This window comes from Pipra filicauda, unplaced genomic scaffold, assembly GCF_003945595.2.
Source record: "Pipra filicauda isolate LSUMZ 115617 unplaced genomic scaffold, ASM394559v2 scaffold115_size4368891_pilon, whole genome shotgun sequence".
Taxonomy (NCBI): Eukaryota; Metazoa; Chordata; class Aves; order Passeriformes; family Pipridae; genus Pipra; species Pipra filicauda.
In genome coordinates this window covers 1,744,460-1,767,669 of record NW_024103607.1, presented here as the reverse complement: position 1 = coordinate 1,767,669, position 23,210 = coordinate 1,744,460, and the positions used below count along the sequence as shown (strand labels likewise).

General features: G+C 41.9%; 2 protein-coding genes across 7 annotated transcripts in view; one reads left to right on the top strand and one right to left on the bottom strand.

Annotated features, from left to right (window-relative positions):
- LOC120323918 (atherin-like) overlaps positions 1-22,651 on the bottom strand; it is a 28,023-nt gene extending 5,372 nt beyond the window's left edge. The window contains exons 1-3 of the mRNA XM_039384803.1: positions 22,062-22,651; positions 21,136-21,435; positions 8,414-8,576 (exon numbers count right to left, since the gene is read on the bottom strand). Coding sequence (XP_039240737.1) covers positions 8,414-8,576; positions 21,136-21,435; positions 22,062-22,651 — 1,053 coding nt within the window. The remainder of the gene's footprint in view (positions 1-8,413; positions 8,577-21,135; positions 21,436-22,061) is intronic.
- Positions 22,277-23,210, top strand: part of ATP11A (ATPase phospholipid transporting 11A) — a 109,625-nt gene continuing 108,691 nt past the window's right edge. For 4 of the 6 annotated variants that reach the window (XM_039384612.1, XM_039384622.1, XM_027743463.2 and 1 more), the window contains exon 1: positions 22,278-22,688. In XM_039384612.1, the coding sequence (XP_039240546.1) occupies positions 22,650-22,688 (39 nt within the window). In that variant the 5' untranslated portion in view covers positions 22,278-22,649. Of the gene's footprint in view, positions 22,689-23,210 lie in introns of all 6 variants that reach the window. The other 2 variants (XM_039384628.1, XM_027743459.2) reach the window with 2 other exon arrangements.

The following is a 23,210-nucleotide window of genomic DNA, read 5'->3' as shown; positions in this document are numbered from 1 at the left end:
AGACGAGTAGCAAAGCAGCCATATTTCAAAGAGGAAAATCTACAAATTCAATATACAGGATTATTTTATAGTCCTACCGTTCCATGTCAGCAAATTGAAAGCATGTCACTGAATTTATTGAACTGAAATGAGGATGGCCATAACTGTTACTATGGTAATTGTTGTGCTTAAAAGTTCTAACAAAGAGGGGGAACCCCTTCTGGCCCTGTTGCCATAGAAAATCTACATTTCTTCCAAAGGGCTTTTGATCCTGCAAAGTGCTATCTGAGTGCTCAAATTATGTTAATTGGATTTATTCATGTACTAAACAGAGAAAATGTGTAAGAAGGGAAAAAAGAACCATATTATGTGAATAAAAAATTAATATCAAGATTAGTGGTGGCTTTCATTAGTAGCATGTGTTAAATTATTTTAAGCAGAGCTATGTCTTGAAGACTTAATTTAATTCCTCCTCTACATTACATTTATGATTTCCTAATTACCTTCATACAAAGGCATTGCAAAGGTCAGTTGAGATGCTTCTGTGATACGATGTGTATAGAAGAGGTATGCTATTATAATTCTAGCATAACTTGTATTCCAGTTTAAATCAAGATTTCAATCACTTAAACAATGTGTAGATGTGGCACTTAGGGACATGGTTTAGTGGAGAACTTGGCTGTGCTGGGTTAATGGTTGGATTCAATGAACTTAAGTGTCTTCCAGCCTCAATGATTCTATGATTCTATGACTTGATTACAGAGAGTAGCATTCCAGGGTAGTACAGTTTTACCTCTAGGAGTTACAAGGATTTACAGTAATTTTCTTGGATTGTGTTACTGTTCAAGCTGACCAAGATTGGAAGAGTTTCTTGGTGCAAAGAAATAAAAGTTGCCCTGGGATGTCATGAAGGTGCGCTAACTTGCAGCATAAGTAGAATGCCTTAAATCAGGGAATAACTTGAAGCAGTTTGAGCTTTTATGTGTGTGACATACAAATGTCTAGATCATAAATCTGTATGATTGTATGCAGCTCAGTGATATAGAACATATATCTGTATGATACACGGGAAAACAAAATTTATATTAGGAAAATATAAATTGCTAACATGGCAAATATCAGCTAAAACGTCAGGCAATACATTGACATTTAGCAAAATTAAAATAGATTAAAAAATTCTCCTTAAAATACAGTTAAAGCAGAGCAAATATTTGAAAGTCTGTTCTATATAGTAGTCTCCTTTAAAGACATAATTGGTTATTCATATGAATCACAAGTAAAAATGAGTACTCAGTTAAAATGCATGCTCAAATTGTCACTTGTCATTGCATCACTATATAAAATGAATTAGCAGGCTCCATTAGTTTCACTATTTTGGCATAGTGTAAGACGCCAGGCTCGCCTCGCGAGCTCATCGAAGGGGTTTTATGCCAAAAAAGATGTAAGGCTCCAAAAATCTGTCTGATGGATTTATTAAGGGAGCCTTTGGCTCTTTTATACCTTGAGGCCACGCACAGGAAAAATGCTACGATGCTTTTCAGGGGGTCAAAATAACACATCTTTACCGGCAAACTTTGGAAAATAAGGGAACTTGGCAAAAGTTTAAAGCACACATCCAATCAACATAAAGAACTTCACAAAGCATTGACTTAGCAAATTCCAACCCATCCAGGTTTAAGTTTTCCAAATATCAAGAAAAGGGAATTATGAGAAGAAGTAAAAAAGAAGAGAGTGAGAGCAAGAGAAAGAGAGAATTATAGTTCCTACCTTAGATCCAGTGTAGAACCAACTACCACAAATCCAAGGACAATGGGGCCTTGACCATCTGGAGGCCTTTTGCTGCTGCTTTTATTTGCTCTGGACTCCTGTGGCCACTCCCTGCCCAGGTGGGGCTTCCGGTCTGCCAGCCATTCGAGATCTGGGGCAGGGGCTCCAGAGATGTCCTGTGGGGTTTCAGGGGTGCCAATGGCTAATAGCCATTTGGGATCTGGGTTAGGGGCTCCAGAGGGTGGGCTGTGGGGCAGTGCTCTCGGTGTGCCAGTGACTGACAGCTGCACTAAAGGCTATCAAGGAGGTGGGGTTATGAGGGCAGAGCACCATTCCACCTTGGCAGAACTCAGTTTGCCCCCTTCCCCGCACACAGAGTTGTTTCCAGCCAGTAATATCTTTTTTTCCAGACTCTCACATATAGCTTTCATAATGCCTAGATTTTTTTAACTGCCACAGATGTCTATAGAATATTATTCATGCTAGGCAGCTGCATACAGCTGTAGTGGACAGAATAAAAAACTTGAATAATTTTACTTTATTAAAGTAAAATTATTAATTATTTTTGTTGCATTTGTCATTGTGTTGGATTTCAAGTGTCTTCAATGAGTATGGCCAGTTTTAAAAAATAAATCCAATGGAAGAAAAATTGTCTAATGGATGAGAAATTCAATATTTTTATCTTCTTAAAAACAATATTTCAAATAATCATGCTATATGTTCTCAAAAACCCCAACACTCTCATGAATGTCATTTTTGTTTGATAGTACAGGACTGACCTAGTTTTAATGAATAAATATATTTTATATTAGATACAAGACTAATTGCACATTACATAACAATAGATGTGATTATTTCCTACTCTATTACATATTTTTTAATACAATACTTTTCAAATATTAGGAAAATAATCTTATCCATCTGAAATATGGTTGGTCTCAGCCTTTACAATAACCCAGATTACGCATGCCTATAGCAACAATATAAATGTTCTCCCTATAAAAAAATCCACAATTTATAAAGACGATAAAATCAAGATGCCTTGGTCCAAGACTCTTTGGCAATACCCTCTTGTGCATATTATAGAGCTTCTATCACATGAAACTGATTTTAAATCCAATCTCCAGTGATCTAAATATCTATTGACTTTTGAAGTAAATAGAAAAATCAGTGCTGACAGGATGAAGTTACTTTGAAAATGGATTTAACCTATACTTACCCTGCAGCTTTATACCCCTTTGGCATTTAGCTTCTTCTGAGGCAATGCCAGGAATGCAAATATGATAGATTTGGTCTTCTAATATCAGTCAGGCAAGCAACCCAGGAAAGAATAGTTCTTTACATATTCTATATATACCTTTCTTCCATAACTGAAGACAGGGAACTCCATGTTCCTAGTGCTTAGTGAAGATGGTATTTTTTCTCCTGTACCAAAATCAGAAATCCGTTAGACTTGATTGAGAGAGCAGGGATGCATTTATGTAAAGGTGCAGGAGTCAAAAAAAAGGACATTATAAGAGGTTTAAAAGCAATAGTTTTCACTCTCAATAGTTAGGCCATCAATATATCATTACATGTATTCTGATCCAAGACAGTTGACCTAAAAAGCCCTGAAACTGACAAAGATTAAATTCGTTGCCCAGAGGATGCTGAGACAGGTTCACATACACAAAGTGTTATTGTCAGGGGCAATTATTCACAGCTGGTGGCTTACAGTACCTCTCATACTGAATGTTACTTTTTGGGATGGGAAGAGTGGAAGAGAGAGAGAAAAATAGCTCTTAGTGGACAGCTGAGAAAAGGAGGGATGGCAGATCCTCTGATGAGCATCCTGCCCTGGACAGCTGGTGCCGCCCACCATCCTGCCTTCCCTGCAGTGATGCCCGGGGTAACCTCAGGACCTGCCCCAGGCCCTGTTGTGTTTGTTGTTTCTGTGTATGTCAGCGTTGATTAGGGCGTGCATGCAGCGCTGTGTGCTGACCAGTTGGAAGGCTTTGTGCAGTCCATCATGGGTCTCCTCAGGTCAGCCAGACCCTACAGCCGAGGGGTGGGAGACAGTAGCGTGAGAGGGTCAGTCTTGGCCAATGCTGGTCACTCCCCAGGACAACCCACCACCACCACAGCAGCTGGTTTGCTAGGGTGAGGCCATGGGAATAACAGCATGAGAACAACCATGTGGGGGCACCAAGGGAAAAGGCCTGAGGCTAAGGGGCAGCTTGGGGGCGGGAGTGCCCAGCTGGTAGGGAAAAGCAGGGTCCAGAAGGGCCAACAGGAGACCTTTGGCAATAGAAGGGGGAAGGCACCTGAGGTACTGTGCAACACTGGGGAACACAGATTATGTAAAATCATGATCTATCTGCACATTGCTGCACATTCTAAGGTGATGAACATGAAAACTTTTTTACATCTGCCTTATGTAATATATACAAACTAAACTTCACAAACCACCTATGTCATCCTTGACTGCACTGAATTCACATGTTCCGTTCACAGTCATCTTTCCATGCCCATTCCAGCCTAAGCCAGAGGCATGCAGTCTTTCTGTGTACATGTGCTACAACCAGCATAGAACATGTTGCATTTTTTTTCCGAGAATGAGCAAATTTAGAACCTTTACTCAGAGGCACAAGGTGCATATAACACTGCTCTGTCTCTTCATTTGTGACATCCGTGGTCCTTAATAAAATGGCAGATTTCAAAATAATTCCTGATTCAATTAAAACAGAGGTAAAGAGTTAGCAGCCAGTTCAGATTTATTTCTAGATCTCATAGAAGTGTTTTAGAGTACTTCAGAAAAATAAAAAATATTCACGAGCCACCTCACCATGGATTATCTAGGTATCAAAACATTAGCCTAAGATTGGAGATGCCACAGTTTGTTTATATTCTGCTGCAAAGACTTCCTGTATAACCTGTAATAATTCATGTGGAGACAATATCCCAAAGGAGTTCAGGGCCTGACTCCCGTGGGATCCGGTCTGAGTCACTCTGTTTATATCTGTATTATCCCATAGGACAGAGGATGGGGTAATAGCCAGAATATTTCCTGACAGAGTTTTGTTCCTTTATCTGCCTCGCTTAGTACTTAGTCCGTGACCACCCTGTTAAAAGGATGAGGCTGCTTGAGCTCTGGCTACCTACAGACACCAGCTGTCTGTGCCACATGTGGTATAGGGCCACTGCAACTTCCACACTAGTCACGAACCCATTGGCTGACATGTCTGTTCTCCATTAGCCACAGGACACACCAAGAAGGGCTGTTGCTGAATATTGTGACGGACTCAGCCAGGATACAGAGATACCAGATACCAGAGATACCAACTGCACTTGAGGTTGCCTAGTTCTACTTTCTCCCCCAGTAGGTGTCTACATACATGTCTGCATATAGACAGGTGTCTATAGGGAAACACATCTGGTCAACTGAAAGCCTCCCTGAGCTCCCTGCCTGCCCTGATTAGCTCTTCACTGGTTATAGTAGGAGTTCAGACACTGTTCAGGTGAAGATTCTTACAGTGCAGACACCGTCAAATTGCACTTCTAGATTTCATGCCCTGGTGTACACTTGCATTTGGAAAGACTGAGCTAAAATCAAAACTTAGAACTTCTAACACATGAAACGCACCATAGATGTTTGTTCTTGATTTCCTTTGGCAAGAGAGGAGAAAAGTACTTCTGCCTCACAGTGGTGTTCTAAGACAAAAAAGACAAAATACATTCCAGGCAATGGTTGGTACCCACATAGTAAAAAAGTTCTTTCTCAAGCTCAGGTGAATCTTCCTGTGTTCCAAGTTCTGCCCATTGCCTCTTCTATTGCTTGGCACCACCGAGAAGAGCATGGCTCCATCCTCTTGGCACCCTCCCTTCAGACACTGATGAGGTCCCCTCTCAGTCATCTGTTCGCAAGGCTGAACAGTTCTGGTGGTCTTTTTGACACTGCTAGGAGAGACAAAGCTAAGCAGTCTAGCAAATTTCAATGCATTCTTGGAAGTATTTTTAGTATAATATTCTGTGTTAGTGCTGGTTAAACCCTTATTTAGGCCCTTTAGCCTAAGATACTGAAGAGAAAGCACTTTTCGTCTACTGCTTTCTTGTCCAATGCCAAGCAGAAGACACCAAGGACTAGCACCCAAGGATTTAAGATTTAATGTTTTAAGGTCTAACTCTATTAGAAATTTAGTGCCGTTTCACTCCTGAAACTGTTCTACTTGTAAATCCAAAATACAAGAGTATGATACAAGTGGTTTGTTCCAGACAAGGTTTATTTAAAGATTGAAAATCTTGTTAGTTTAGAGGAAATGGATCCTTGTGGGTCCCTTCCAACTTGGTGTATTCTGTGATTCTGTGATACCTACTCTGAGCTCTGTAACAATTGAGGAGGTGGTTAAAAATTTGGATATTCTATAACACAAAAATATTTATCTTACTTCCTTGGGTCTTTCTCTTGATGGGCTATCAATTTTTAAAAACAGTCTTTTAGGCAACTTTCAGACTTATTATTCAATTCCCTAGGACACCTAGTATCAAGCAAAAGAAAGAGCCTATGGCCTATGGTATTCAAAGACCCTCATATCCCAGTCCTTTATACTCTGAATAATTTTGAAGATGGATTGTGAGAGACCTCATCACCATATCAAAGATGTCAATCAAAGATTCTTCACAATTTTACTAATGGAATGTTGATTAAGAAATTTCATTTGGGTGAGGAAAAAGGTTTCTGGATTTTTTTTATCACTATGTCATTTGCAGTTTTGCCCATGTCTCTACTCGGGGCCCTCTCTGCCCTTCTACAAGCTCTAGACAAATTTCCCAATTTCCCTTCAATAAATTCAAAGGTTTTGGGAGCCCCTTTGATCTTGCCTGCACCTAGCTAAGCATAAGAGTGAATGTTTTGGATCCTAATTTGCATGTCAGGTATTCTGGCTTGACAGATCAGGCAGTATCAAACTCACTCTGCCTTTGAAGCAACAGTGTTTGATTTTCTTTCATAGTTAACTAGATATGAACTGACAGACTAAACTTAGTCACAAAAGTGCAACAGTTAAGATGTAAATGTATTAGACCTCTTCTTTGTGGAGTGTATGGTCTGATTTAAGAATTCCTTCCTGTGGAGCCTTACTTCAATTAGGGCACAGAGGTGTGTCTGATTTCCTTCTGTATTTTGCTAGAACTTTACTGTGAATAGCAGTTCCTGATCCTGCTTGTTCAGGCAATCATTTACAAAATTACTCTTTTCCGAATTGTCTGTAAGGGAAGTAAGGGAACAAAGCTCAAGAAAAGGAGAGACTCTGGCTCTCACAAATACTAGTTTAGTTACAACTCTGACCTCTCTTCATTACCTGTAGCCTTTGCTGGCTACAGTCCATGATCTTCCCTCCCTCTGTCGTTGCTTCAGGCTGCTGTGTTCCAGGCTCAAACCCAGTGACTTCAGCCCCTCTAATACATATCTCATTCCTCCAATGCCCTTTTCTTTGGAAGATAACACAGCAGTGCACATCATCTGTAGCATTTATAAGTAATGAAGCATGGTGGGCAAAGAATTATGCAAGATTTTAAACTAATGAAGATTTTAAACTAATTTTAAACTGATTTTACACTAATGAAGATTTTGCACAGGTCATAGGTATTTTCCCACGTGGTGATCCTTCTGGTCTACATATTTTCTACATCTTTCAGACGCTCCTCCTGCTCTGTCTGCGCAGCATAATCAGCTTTCTTAGCACATAAACCAATTATCTCCCTATCAATGTAGACCAACAGGGCACTGGAAGAGCATTAACTACAAAAAAAGTTAGTAATTGCATTAGTAGCATTCTTGTTTTTCTTTATTAAAACCAGGCATATTTAGTTAAGATAAAGAATACTTGTTGAATTTTTACTTGTTTAAGCCAAAGTGCAAAGAGACATACAAATCTGATGAAATTCCAGGCAAGGATTGTTACGCTGACTTTCTTGAAGAGTCTCTGTCCTGTATGACATCAATAGAAACCTGGTAAACTATAAAATCATACCCAACTGAGAGAGGATTGACGTGGAAAAGTGACAAAAGTTTAAATTACAGCAAAAAAAAAAAAAAGAAAAAAGAAAAAAAAAAGAAGCGAAAAAGCTCAGTAGTATGCAGAGCAGTGAAGATGCTCTGATTTTGCTGGCACTACCAGCATATTTTTAAATCACTTTCACTAAACTGTAGTTTGGGTGAACAAGCAGAAATTTCTGAACTGTATTCAATGATCTCATTTTAGTCAAGTATAGCTGAAGCGATATACATGAAACACAACCAAAATTTATGGGTTTGGTACATCTGGTCTCGTGGACTCAACATGAAACACTACAAAATAAATTACCTTGAACAAAATGGTCCCCTAATAATCATAGAATCATAGAGTTGTTTAGGTTGGAATATGTTTTTAAGATCATTGAGTCCAACCATTAACCCAGCACTGCCAACTTCACCACTAACCCATGTCCCCAAGTGCCACATCTACATGTCTTTAAACACCTCTGGGGCTGGTGACTTAACGACTACCGCGGGCAGCCCGTTCCAATGCTTGACCACCCTTTCAGTGAAGAAATTTTTCCTAATATCCAATCTAAACCTCCCCTGGTGCAACTGGAGGCAATGTCCTCTTGTCCTGTCACTTGTTACTTGGGAGAAGAGACCAACACCCACCTGGTTACAACCTCCTTTCAGGTAGTTGTAGAGAACAATAAGGTCCACCCTGAGAATCCTCTTCTCCAGCTCCTTCAGTTGCTCCTCATAAGACTTGTGCTCCAGATCCTTCACCAGCTCTGCTGCCTTTCTCTGGATATGCTCCAGCACATCAGTGTCTTTCCTGTAGTGAGGGGCCCAAAACTGAACACACGATCTCAGGCGTGGCCTCATCGGTGCTGACTACAGGGGGACAATCACTGCCTTGGTCCTGCTGGCCACACTATTGCTGATACAGACCAGGATGCCATTGGCCTTCTTGGCCACCTGGGCACACTGCTGGCTCATGTTCAGCTTCTGTCAACCAGCACCTCCAACAGGCAGATTTCCAAGTGCTCTTCCCCAAGCCTGTAGCACTGCATGGGGTTGTTGGGACCCAAGTGTAGGACCTGGGTCTTCTATTTATTGAACCTCATACCACTGGCCTTGACCCATGGATCCAGACTGTCCTGATTCCTCTGCAGAGCCTTCCTGCCCTCCAGCAGGTCCACAACCCCACCCAGTTTGGTACCATCTGCAAACTGATTGAGGAGCTGCTCAATCCCCTCATTCAGGTTGTCGGTGCAGATGTTACACAGAACTGACCCCAAAACTGAGCCCTGGGAAACACCACTTGTGTCTCTCCACCAGCTGGATGTAACTCCATTTGCCACCGCTCTTTGGACCTTGCCATCCAGCCAGTTTTTAACCAAGGTTTTAATCCTTTCTTGAACCGAAGTACCCATTAAAGACTAAAGAATATGTGAAAGTTGCAGCTATGTACTTATTCAGAAATCTGCAGAAACAGTAGGAGCAAAACCAGATGCAAATATATCTAGATGCAAATTTTCTGCACAGAAAGTTTCAAAGAAAGGAAAAGATCTGTCTTTTACATTTATACATTTATACATTTGCTATGTTCTTCTAGAGCAACTACATTTTAAATTTATTTCTTCTGGAAAATAATTGGTTTTATGATTATCTTCTCTAATATCTAAAATCTTCCCTGAACCAGACATTTTTATAAAGGACAGGACCTCAAGTACAATGGCAGACAAAGCTTCATCATAATGAGAGTTTTGAGGCTGAAAAAACATGTATAATCTTATTCTTCCTGTCTTCTTCAGGAAGACTGATCACCTTTACTCTTCAGAGAACTCTTCTCTTCAGCTGTTTGTATCTCTAGCTCCAGTCACTGGCAAAACCTTGGTAGCATCACATATGGAAGCAAGGTAAAAGCTTGTAAAAGTAATGAAATTTTATTTGTCTCTTAACTGTATGCTGTAATATTCTTATCTGACAGCCATTTTGCTATATAACCAATTATCATTATATCTGTCTCTTCTAAACAGGAGTAGTATATTCATTCTGGACAAAGCACAGTAGCATTTTCTAGTGATCTTTCTGCACTGGCAACGCCATGCAAGATTAATAAAATTCCACCTGTATTCCTAGAATATTATTATAGAACTGACTCTTTCCCTTTTTATTGGTCCCAATATATAGATTCATTTGGGCCTTTTCCTGTCACACGAGAATCTTCACAACTTTAGTATCAGATTTTCGAGCACAACCAATCCTGATGGCATCCTATAAATCATGTTAACAAAAAGAATGATTTTTCCAGGGACTGGAGTGCCTACCAGATGCCAGGAGACTGTTCTTCCCTTCTTACTGTTTATTTCCATCAGAGTTACATTTGGTAAGCTATTCTGTAAATCTGGCCAAAAGTTTCATTGAGCTTGTATTTCTGGCTCTGTAATCTCAAACTAAGAGCATCCTAGAAAGTCACTCCATTCTTCTGTCTGCTATGGAGAAAAGCTTTTTTTATAATCCTTTTTCACAAATAGGACCAAAATGGTCTTTTGAGGCATTTCTGGGGTCTCCTTTCTTGCTACCTAACATTTCAGATTATTTTGCTGATACAAAAGAAGACTTTTACTGGACAGATTTAGGGAAGTCAAGCCATTTTGACATGTCTGATTGCCCCTACTTCGCCTTCCCTTTCAGTTCACCAGTGTAGTTTAGGACAGTCTAAGAATTTCTTCACCTGTTGAATAGAAGCTAAAAAATAATTAGCATGGTATTTGATATTTTCTGCAGCTGCTACATCTGGAGTACCCTGCCTCCCATTTGACAGGTTGGTACTGAATCTTGCCCTGAAATGGATCATAACAAAAGTAATCTGAATGTGACAGACATCGTCTTATGATATTGTTGACACCGCTCTATCAGAAAGAATACATCTTCAGAGTTCTAAATATGACATATAAGTGAAAGGAATGTATGCTGCTTTACAGATATTTGCCCCTTACCACTAAATCCAGGCTAAATAACTGAAGTCTGCAGGGCTACACCTCCTGTTTGCAATGAAGTGCTGTGCAGTTCCAGGCTGCTTTGATTTTTAAGATATAAATGTCAAGGACACAAAAACTCAAGCATGATAAATCGGTTGCCTCATATGTGCCTGCATCAAACGTATTAACAATCCACTCAGATCTGAGGGGAAACCATGCCAAAATTTCTAGCTGTTAATAAAAAAGCCTTGGCAGCCTATCAGCATAGGAAGAGTAATGTGTAAGCTTACTGCAAAAGGAAAGGATATTTTGTCAGAAAGAACTTTTTTGACCTTAGTCATGGAGGAAAATTCATTGTCTTCACCTTTTCCTGACAAACATAACAGGCCACATAAAAAAGAGATATGTTAGGTTTTGTCAGTAGTGGTTGGAACACCCGGAAACGTGTACAGTGCAGGGGGTTATGCAGAACCATATCACTATATTACAAAAGGGAAATTGCTGGGCAAAAAGGAAGCACAGTTATGTTCTCAGTAAAAATAATAAGTAAAAGCAGCAATAAGTAGTATCTATTTCAAGTAATAATGTTTATGTATTTAGAATAAGAGCATCTTTAAAGGTGTAATGAAAGTAGGGTGGTCTCCCTATCTGCTCTTTGCTATTTGTCCAACCATTAGTATAAAATAAAAATCCGGGCTTCCAGACTAGGTTTGTAGTGCACTTCTATAATATTATATGCATATATAGCACCTCAAGAGTTCTTTAGACCTTTGAACATGACTATATTTTTATTATTAAATGTTCTTTTCTTGCTTTATTCAGTATTTTTATTGTATTTTGTTTATGTGATGAATACAAAATTAAACCAACTCAATATTCCTGTTTCAAGCAGTTTCCAATTTCATGCAATAAAAATGTCCAACCATGCTTTCACTCTAAAATGTTTCTTAAAAAAGATCCCATCAGAGTACTTCACTGATTCTTGTTGCAGTTTACTTTCTGTATAAACACAGCTAAATATATCCTGATACCAGCAGATGCACAATCGTGAGATAAAAATTTGTTTGTTTGCTTTTAAAATTTTTCTGAATGTAACATAGTATTCCCACAGCCTTCTTTTGCTTGCTGAGTATGAGACTAAATAGAAAGTCTATGACTTAACAAATGCTTTTATTATCCAGGGTTTCAGTGCCATTAAGAGCTTGTCTAAAAACTGCAGAGCTGTAATGGGGCCATCCAAATTCTCTTTAGGCTCACTACCATAAAGGATACTGGCAGCAGTCTACTCATGGAACTCAGACAACATATGCCGCTTCTTGACTAAAATTAGCTTTTATGTCCCATAACTGTAACCCTTAAGGGATATGTAATACACTGTAGTAATACAGTTTCAGCTACTGTATTCCAATTTTTTTTAGCAGCAAGTTCATCTTTACAAATACTGTAATTCATATATGTATGCATTGCATCATTCTGTATATATGCTATAAATACATATATGTAATGCCTCAGCCGCTGGGTTATGCATTATTAGAAAAGTACCTTGATTTCATATGTGTCTATATGTGTATATACAGTGACTAGTACTAAAGGGCCTCACTGTAATCAAAATGCTAAACAGAAAAAAGGAGTTTGTATGCATGTGGCTGTGTACACATTTATAAATAATTATAAATTAATTGATAAGAGCTACCAAATAGCCATCCCACCTTTGTTCTGTCTATTCCCTTCCCCTCACCTCTCTTCTCTCTGGCTAGCAGTTGCCCAAGACTTGGTCAGATTTTTTCATAAGATTTTGTTTCTGTCTTCACAGTCACCACCCTGCACCCTTGAAGCAGCTCTGCAGAAATCCAAGAAGCCATTCAGATTCATAATGTGTGAGGATCATTAGGAGCAATTCAGTTACCCACATGCCAGTCCACCAACGTCAGTGGGACTACAAAGAAGCAGGCAAAGATGGGAATGCAGCCTAAGGGCTAAGTATTTCAAGGAAGGAATCCCTGACTCATGACCTTAAAGCACAGAAGCCTTCATAAATCGCTTCTCCCACTACTGGATTCTTTCCTTAATATCTTACCTTTGATGATTAACCCGAGCCACTCTTTCCAAAGGCAGAAGAAGGGCACAGCAGGGAAGAGTGGAAAAAGCTGACATTTCCCTCACTTCCTTCTCTAAGCAATATGGAAAACTAAGGCAAAAATTTGAAATTCCTCTTTGTTCATATACTTCTCAGTTAGAGGAGGCAAAGTGGTTGCTAATTGACAAAACTCAATTTCAACCGCTCTATGACAACATGAACAAACTCTCCCACATCCAGCTATAAATCAATACCCATTACAGGAGTCATTCTGCCAGGATGATTAGTTCTAGAAATGTCACACATGCACATACACTCCACAGTTCAGATGCGTCAGGGCAGGCCTGTGCAACTCAGGACAGCACTCCTACTTCATGTGGCTCTGAATCCCAGCTGCATCTCCATGTGTAGGAAAATTCAGCTACATTCATCTTTCTGCAGTAGCACTGAAGATGATTTGTAATGGTGGCCTAATTTTAGGCACTAAACTGCCAGTAAACAATTATTTTAGAAAGCAAAAGAAAGAAGCATATTCAAGGAGTAAGATAGGTTGCATTCTCTCCTTTCACCTGGGGATGTTAAAGCACTAGTTGTGGAGGATACAAATCATACACCTCGGCCCTTCCTTTCCAGCACCAGCCAGCTTTGTAGAAGCAGTAGCATCAAAATGGGGCAAAGCAACAGTAACCTTAACTGTCTTAAAATCAGTCGACACTGAATGGCTGCTGTGGGACTGCCCTGGTAAACGTGTCCATTTATAGGGCACCAAATAGTGTTGGTGGCACCTAATCATAGGATTTCGCTTACTACCAGATACATTTCTCTTGAATGGTTTCTCGTATTATTGACCTCCACTGCAGGTTCACTACTATTGAGCATCAAGTCCCCATGAAATTCTCAGCTAAAAATATTTTTTTCCGTCCCACGATTTCTGGACACTAGGTCAAATCTCCTCTGCCTGGGTCCAGCAGAGACTTTCACCTGCTGACAGGATGGTCACTGATGTCCCTTGCCAGGACAGCCTACTCCAGCAAACAGATGCCTCAGGTTAGAATCAGAGTAAACACAAAATCAGGAAAAGCTTTGGTTTGCCTAACCAGAACTTAAACCCAGTTACAAGGAAACATGAGCCTTCTCAGAACAATTGACATTAGTCTGCACAGACTTAACATCTCAGAAGAAACTGCTGCTTTGCAAAACTACAGCCTTTTGATAAAATCTCTCCCTCACCAGGCTTTTCACCCTGTGTAGATGTTGTTGACCAGCTCTCCTTCCTACTCAGCTATTAAGTCAGACAGGTTCCCTTCAGAGCTGACAGCTTCGGGAAGTATCACGACAAGGCATGGATGCCATCACTACCATTTATTAATCCTTTTCTATTTAGCCTGTCATCCATATGCCCATTACATGAAATAAAGACACAGAAAAAAACCAAACTTCCAGTACAGCAAAAGCATACATAGTGTCTGGAAGCAAGCTACTTCATAGTCACACATATCTACCTCCACACTCTCAGCAAGCTACACAAATTTTCTCTTCCTTATAAAATTTGTGGAGACTAGAACTAGATTTGCCCATGAATACTTCTGTCCACAGAGAATACTAGCCTCTATACTAGTCTGGGTCTTCTTCCTGCTCCCCTCTAGAGGATTTAAATGAGTGGAATGTTATTGGAGAATATAGAATTCAAACTTCTCTGATTATATATAATATAGAGATATTTGGCATGACAACAGGCTGTGCTCTGGAAAGATAAGACAATGAAAATGCTAATATTTTTATTTTTGCCTTTTTATGCAATTCTAATTTTTATCTTTATAAGCCCTTTTGTAAAGACGCAAAGGTTTGTGATAATACATCTCTGTCAGGAGGAAACCTTCTTCCTAGAATTATTGCCTACTTAACTAAAGCAGTTTGTCATAATATACAAATGACAATTGCAACAAACTTGTAACAACAACTTTAATGAAAATACACGCAAACTCCTGCAGGAAAAAAAAACACTGACTGTGGCCATTACACATTTCACAGCAAGTGACATGATGGAATTGAATGTTGTCATGGTTGAAAGCTTCAGGGATCTCACACACTTCATTGAATCCATCTACAAAATGCTAAGTCTCACCATGTTCCCTCACAGCAAGATTCCCAGTCCACACAATGCTCATCTTGCCAAGCCTCATCTTCTCAAGAAGATGAGCCAGACATAGCTGCACTAAGGGAAAACACAGCAGGGTCTTAAAGAACTACTTCTCAATTGAATAAGCTGTGGCCATAAAAGCAGGTTTTGATACTTAGTACATGCAGATGAGAAAGCCATGTATAGAGCATTACTATTGAAAACACGGCCAAAAATTATTTTGAAAATATGTATTGAAATACTGGTAGTTTTGTTAATCTAGAGAAAATGCTGATGCCTTTTGGACAGCAGAAATGAAAGAGGTGCAGTCTGTGTCACTGTCACCTGGGATCTAGCTACAGGGAAAAAAAAAGGACCATATCCATCCTACTTCCATCCTACTGCCTGTGGGGGTCATCAGGAGGTGTGAAGGGGTGAAGAAAGGACCATCTTTCAGACACCCTCTGCCACCATCACTCCACTGCTGTGTCCATTCCTTGCCCGTGAGCACACAGTTTCCAAGAATAACAAAGAGGGAAGAGAGATGTACATGGAAAGAGGGAAGGAAAGAGTCAAATGCAAAGGTACATGGGCGGTTCTCTGTAGAACAAGTCAGATTGCCCTAGACTGCAGTGCTGTGTCCCTTTATTAGGAATTTGTCCTCCAGCTGGCTTTAACTTTCAAACTGGAAAATCTGATGACTGTATCACTGCATCACTTTTATCTAAGCAAATGGTTCAGTTTTGTAGTGCTTAATATTTCTGGTACTTATGTATTGATTTGAAGCTTCTCATGCTTCCTAAATAAACAGTTATAAAACAAATTGAACATAATCAGGAGAAAAAGCAGATATTCTTGAGAAACCTGAACCACAGCTTTTTTTGAAGCCCAGAATGCTGATACTGCTATATTTAGTGCCTTATTTGGTGGGAAAGAACAAACCACTAAAAGATTTCTTCCAGCTTCGATTGAATGCTACATCAGAACAAAAGTAATTTTACACATGACATTAAAGTAGCCAGAAAGTGATATCCTTATTATTTACTATCCTTTTGGAGGATCAGCTCCTTGTTTTTATTGCTAGAAAATATTGTCGAAAAGTACTTCCTAACCTGGAAGTATGTTATGGTGAATAGCAGCTGGACTAACTAGTCCATCTGGCTATTATAATGAAATATGACAGGAATTTTCATACGCTATTTTAAAAGTAATCTCTTTTTTCTTGATACTTGGGGGGAAAAAAAGCAGCCTGAACACCTGAAATTTATTTGGAATTTGACAGTTTCACAGTGTAGAACAATTACACAGTTAGACAGTCTAATCAGAAAAATGTAACAGCTGAAAAAAATGTATGTTAATGTGGAAACCAGACCTGTGAAGTGCTATCAAAAATAAAATTAAATAGCAAAATAATGTTCTTGTCCCTTTAAACTACCAAAAATAAACCACAATACTTTCCCCATCTAGATCCTGATGCTGCGCTCAGCTCTACAGTCACAGGAGTCTGACTGTGGGGAGTTCACTGCTGGATCAAGGCACTGAGGTGTAAAATAGAGACATAAGGCAAGACTAACATTAATGCAAATCCAAAGCAAAGAGAACACAAAGTTCACAAAGCAGCAAGGACAGAATATTATTCACAATACCCATAGATTCCAGCACTTTCCTTTCTTCTGTTTATTTGCTGCTCGTTTGTATCTTTTTTTCTCTGTGATTGTGAATGGCTGCCACTAATGAGGTTTGTCACTATTCCAACAACAAATCTCTCTGAAGGTACTTGTGTGTGGTGCTTGAATGGGAGAGCAGGTGAGTGAACAAGGAAGTAAATGGAAAATCACATTAGTAACCATAGCAGCCAACAGCATTTCATCCCAGGAGAAGCTTCTTCTGGTGGAGGCTGGGCTTCCTCTTAATGAGTTTCATACACGGTTTCACAGTGATGGGGCAAGTCTTCCAAACAGTTCAGGTGACTGTTCTATCTCACTAGTAAGACCTTCCTGATGAACAGGACTACTTTGCAGCAGCCAAGGACTGGGGCTCTTGCATCAGGTAAAGCAGATGAACAAATCTTGGTTGTAATTGCAGTTAACTGCCTGACCTGGCAGAAGATTGCAGCCAAATTATTTTAACTGACGTGCATTTGTTTGATTGTGTTGGATATTTAGAAGCCAAATTCTGTTCTTTTAGAGGATTTTGTTAAGAAACTATATAACAAAGGTCACCTTTGGTAGCAAGGATGTGGGAATTACATTTCGTCATAATGACAGTGCATTTAGCTTTTGATTATAACAGAAGTTATGCATTATTGCCAGAGGTTAGAAACAAAGAGGTCAGAGTCAGAAATGTCTCATTTTCACATAGATGCTTTCTGGGAAAAAAAAAACAGATCTAGATGAAGAAAGTCAAGCAAGAGTGATCTTCAGTCTCCAGTGCTCGATCCTGTGTCCTTTGGGCCACTCTACTTCTACTAAAATCATCAGCAGAGCAGTTTAATGCTGGCCATTTTACTTGCTTCATCTTCACCTTCAGTTTGTTACCTGTCCTGGGCAGGTAAGTTCTCAGAGTACCCCAGTAACTGTTAATTATGTTCTTCTTCAAATTAAGTACATCTGTCACAAACACCAGGCCATGAAATGTTTTTAACATAAAGCAAAGACTTAAAAATTATTGTTGGTATCTCTTTTCACAAACAATATTCAGAAGGATCTGAGAAAATACTATTTCAATAGATCAAAGCACAAACATCTGTTCCACTGAGGGAATAATTAGCTTTTCAGAAATATAATAGAGGGAGAGACACAAATTAAGAAGTGATATATTTGTAGAGGAAAAGCCAGGAACGCTGCAGGATAAGCAACTGCACTCAAAGCACACACCAATTTCTCAAGCAGATGAGCAGCATACAATTAATAGCTTTTCAATCTCTGTATTTCCCATCCCTCACACTATTCTCACCTATGCCCAAGTCAACTCTTACCACCTACATACAGTTTTTTCAAGAAGTATTTAGTCACTTTAGCCAGAACTACTAGAGGTACATAGTCAGTAACATAATAGGAAGCAGGAACATAAACAGATGTTAAACATCCTAAAATCCAGAACAAAAATCCTCTGATGTCTACCATGTTATCCATGTGTACTATATCACCATTGTGCCTGTGGTAACTGTGGAACTTTATTGGGGCTCAGCTTTAAATCCTGTCTTCCCACTTTCCAAAGTCAAGGTAGACTAAACTGCAGGGTATCTATCACTGCCTCAAGAAGAGACTCCAGCATGAAGTGAACTGCTGCCCTTGGACCAGTCTCTCAACATCACTGCAATTATGAAACAGAGTAACTCAGTAAGAATTGCGAAGTAACAGAAAATACATCTGTACATAAGAAGAGTAAATCTTTTGCACACTACCATATTCACCTTCATTTCTAATGCTATTTAAACAATGAGGGGGATCTTTCAGGCAGAACTGTACTGCCACATTAAGTAAATCAGAAGCAGTGTGAGATTCTGTGGTAAGTAGTAAGATCTAGAGCATTTGGTGATTCAGCTGGGCAGGTAGGAGGAGGCTGAGAGGCCAGTAATGGATCACAAGGAATCATTCAGTAAGAACAGGAAGGAGAAATGGAGAGCAATAGAACAGGAAATCTAATCTGCCGTCAGAGAAGAAGAAGAAATTTAGAAAAGACAGCTAGGTCACACAAGATAGAGACAGCATACAGGTAATTTTAGGAGTTTATTTTTAAAATGAGAAATAAGGAGTGAAATAAATGTGATGGCATATTCAAAGACAAATAGTTTAATAAATTGCTTGAAAGTGAAACATTGCATAATAGGCAGAACAGATCCATGACCAGTATGATCAAGGCTCCTCTTTTGGCTCGACTGCTAAGTCACAACGTGACCTTTAGCAGGTCGCTTAAGGATAGATCCAATAAAGGACTCAGGCACCTTAAGACTGACTTAGGCAGATTTGAGGTACCTAAGTCTAGAAGTATGACCTAAACACCCTACTCAGTTGCACACTACCCCCGGAGAAACTTTTAACTCCAAAAAGTCAGATATCTGCTGTTCAGTCCTCCCTGCACAAACATGGCTCAGTTGGCAAGGGTGTGCTGTGTTAACTTTCGGTGTCCTACTGGTGGGTGCTCTCTTCTGGGCTGCACATTTAGGTGTCATTTTGGGGGAAGTGTGGGCACAAGAGACAGCTAACGCAGGCTGGCATTTCACCTCAATATGTGCCCAGAATCCAGCTGTGCTCCTTTTCTCTCTTTTTCTTGGCAGCATAGGGAAGGGCAGGAAAATGGCTCAGCTTTGCTTGAGCAGTAGCCGGGAAATGGCTGTATCCAAGTGTGTGTGTGTTGCCTGCCCTTGACTAAAAGAGTCAGTAAGAACAGGAGCCTTGGTCCCCTTTTCACCTAAGGGAATACAGCCAACCTTTGCAGAACCTAAAGCCACAAGTGGGTCCAGGCTCTGGATGCAAGGAAAATGTTTCTTGCAGGCCCATTTTGGTTACTAAAGCTGAAGAGACAACAAGGAACTTAGAAATATCCCCATGATGATCAAGCTCAGCACTGAGCTGTTGATAACTGTTCCCAGCTCATCAGGCGAACTTCCTTCCCTTCAGAGATGCTCCAAGAAGTGTACCAAGTAGGGTGTGCATTGTACACAAGACACTTCTTTAAGTGGAAAAATATATTGAGGCATTTGGATGAAAGAAACTACCAAAAGTATTAAGAGAAAGAAAACTTGAAAAAACAACTTTCTGCATATTTTGAAAATCCACTTTCATTCCAGATCCTGGTAAGAAGTAATGTCGTTGAAAACACTGGATTGATTAAATGGCACGGCTTAAATAAAAGTGGAATAACTTTTAAAAATATTACAAAATATGAATATTCCACAGATTCTTTGAAAATGGAATGGCTAGACAGAGAAGTATCCTAAAAACCAATCCAAAGAATTTCCTGTTTCAGCTTTGCAAACTGAATATTTTGAAATTATCCCTTTATGCTCATGAATTAAGTTCTTCTGTGGTTTTTTTGGTAATAAACTAGTTTCCTGAAGACTAATGATACGCACACATAATATTACTGTAATATGTAATTGTTCATGTAAATAAACAGATAACAGTTTTGTGTTAACTCATGCAGAATTGCTACTTTTGAGAAAAATTCCTGTTGTTTCATAGGTCTAATTATTTTCCCCTTTCAGTTTCGTGATGATTTCTCGAAAGTGAAAGGCAAGTACAGAAACCTATGTTACAAACCATTTGGTCTGTAAACAGGAGCATGAAAAGGAGAGGTGCTACAAAATGCATACAAATTATTAGTCATAACCAAGATGAAGAAAACTGGGGTTTAGACCAACATCACTTTAGACTTTGAATAGCAGCGTTACCTTGACCACAGTGCACTTAGTGTGCATTAAATTATATGTTTTGCAATCTAACCCTCAATAAATGCCAAATGTACATAATGCGTCTATATTAAAGGTGACCTGTAAAGAAGCAATTATATGTCCTTTCTCATAGTATTTACGTAATGATCTCAAAAAGTGTAATTTCTATTTTTTTCCATGTGTTAGTTGGATTAGAAATTCAGGTACTCTTTGGGTTAGCATCTTTTATGGTGTCCAGAGAACTTTTTAATTGAGACAACGCAAAAACTAAAGAAGCAAAAATTGCCTAGTTCTGGCCATAAACTAAGCAATAAAGGACAGCTTATGTGGTTGCTGCTAAAGAAGAGAATGGATTTTCATAAGCATAAAATGCTCTTGTCCAAACTAACAATTTCAGTAAATGATTGAATTTTACAAAATTGATAAGTTCCAAATTATTTTTGAGAAAGTATTTGGTGTAGAGGCTTAATTTTACATTAAGTTGTATAGAGTAATCCAGAAGTCATCTGAGACTGCTTACAAGAATCTTGCAAACTTGAGCTAGTCTTCGGTATGAATGGCATGAAAACCCAACAGTTGAGTAAAATAAAGGCCTTTAAAGGTGTTCTTTCAGGTATTTAAAAAAAAATAGAATACTGATATGCTCCTACTTCTGTTTTGTGCACGTTTTTGCTGAGTTCTGCTTATCCCTTCACCTAACACCAAGTCATTTCTATCGTTTGTGGCCTTATCAGGACAGTAATATTTGGGCTTTAGTCACTGCACAGAACTTTCTTTATCCGTTCCTGCTGCGTTTTACACGCGGGAAGGTCCCACCTGTCCGGCCGGGCTCCCGCCGCGCTGCGCCCCAGCGCTGCCGCTGCTCGGCCGCCGGGACGGGCGGAGCGGGGTTTGCCTTCAGCACAATTCGGACCCGCCGCGCGGCACCGGCAGCACTTATCGAAATCTTTTTCACGGTCCAACGAGAGGCAGGCCAGGCTCCCGCGGAGCAGCACCGCGGAGCCAACGCCACCGCCACCCCGGGCACACCCGGGAACGCATCTCCCGCCCCGGCGGGGCAAAGGCGCCGTCCCGCCGCCCGCACCTCCGCCCCGGAAGGGCGCGGCGGCCGCTCCCTCCTGTTCTGCGCCTCACCTTCCACCTTCCACCTTCCCCTCGCTCCGGGCAGGGCGGGAGCGCGGGGGGCAGGGGAAGGCGGGGCGGAGGGAGTATGCAGTATCACTTCCTATCTCCCCCAGTGCTCCCTGTTCCCTCCCAGTGCTCCAAGTACGATTCTCTGGCTCACTCCAGTGCTCCCAGTATCATTCACTGTCTCCCCCTCATTGCTCCCAGTTCCCTCCCAGTGTCACTCCCTGGCTCGCCCCAGTGCTCTCAGTTCCCTCCAGGTGCTCCCGGTATGACCCCCTGGTTCCCCACGGCCCCGCCCCCATCTCCCCCCCCCATGCTCCCATGCCATCTCAGTATTCCCAGTGTCACTATCTGGCTCCCACTCCGTGCTCTCATTCCATCCAAGCTCTTCCAGTATTGCTTCCTGTCTCCTACCAGCGTTCCCACTTCTCCCCTACTGAACCCAGTGTCACTCCCTGGCTTTCCCCCCCACCGTGCTCTCAGTTCCCTCCCAGTGCACCCAACACCACTCTCTGGCTTGTCCCTACGCTTTCAGTTCCCTCCCAGTATCACTCCATGTCTCACTTCAGCTTTCCCAAACCCGCTCCCGCGCGAACCCCGCGCGCAGCCGTTACCGGTCGCCCCTCGCGCGCGGGACAGGAGGGGGAGGGGGAGAGGGCGCAGGCACGGGCACGAGCGCCGGCGCGCGCATGCCCGCGCGCCCGCCCCGCGTGACGTGCGCGCGGCCGGGAGCGCCCGGCGAGATCGGAGCGGCGCGAGCCGGGCGCGGGCCGGGCCGGTACCGGGCGGGCGCGCGCGCGAGGAGGTGCGGGGGGAGCGGCGGGGGCGGCCTCGGCCCCGCCCGCCGGATAAAGCCCCGGAGCGGGCGGGGGGTGGGAGAGCCGATCTGGGCAGTGGCTGGCGGCGGCTTCTCTCCGCCTCCTCTCCGCGAAAGTGTAGTGGCGGCGGCGGCAGCGGCAGCGGCAACAGCAGCGGCAACAGCAGCAGCGACGGGGGGTATGCGGGGCCCCGGGGCGCCGCGCCGCAGCGGCGGCGGCGAGCACATGGCATAGCCGGGACTGGCGGCGAGCGCCGGGCCGGCGTCACAGCGGGTCCGGCGGGGCGAGCGCGGCTCCCTGCATGTGGGAAGGGAGGAGGCGAGCCAGGGAGCCCGGCGGCACCGGCGAGCACCCGGCGGCGCGGTCCTGAGCCGCCCGCCCGCCATGGATTGCAGCCTCCTGCGGACCCTCGTGAGCCGATACGTGAGTACCGCCCGTGCCCCTCGCACCCCAGCGGGGCGGGGAGCGCCCGCCGTGGCCCCGCGCTCTCGGGAAGGGCTCGGTCGGGAGCTGGGCGGTCCCATGACCGGCTCGGCAGCCGGGGGAGCCCCGGGGGCTGCCACACGTGATGCCCGGTGTCAGCGGAGGATGCAGCGGCGGGTGTCGATGCGCTCCCTGCAGCCCGCCCGCCCCACGGGACTGTCCTTCGCTGAACCAGAGCGGCTTGACCTGAGTTCAGAGCACTGTAGTTTACAGTGTGCTGCGATACGTAGTTATTAGGGCAGAGAAAATGTCCAGTGGTTGTGGGGGTTTTTTTGTTTGTTTGGTTTTGTTTAGGTTTTTTTCCCCTTTTCTTCTTGTTACATTGTCTCAGTCAAGCGGCGTTTTTGTGGAATTGTCCAATTTAAATACACTGGCGAATGGTCGGAATAGTCCCAAGTTTTTGTATCTGTGCGTAGTAAGATTCAAACACGCCAGACTTGAGAGTACAGCGGTGAGAGAGAG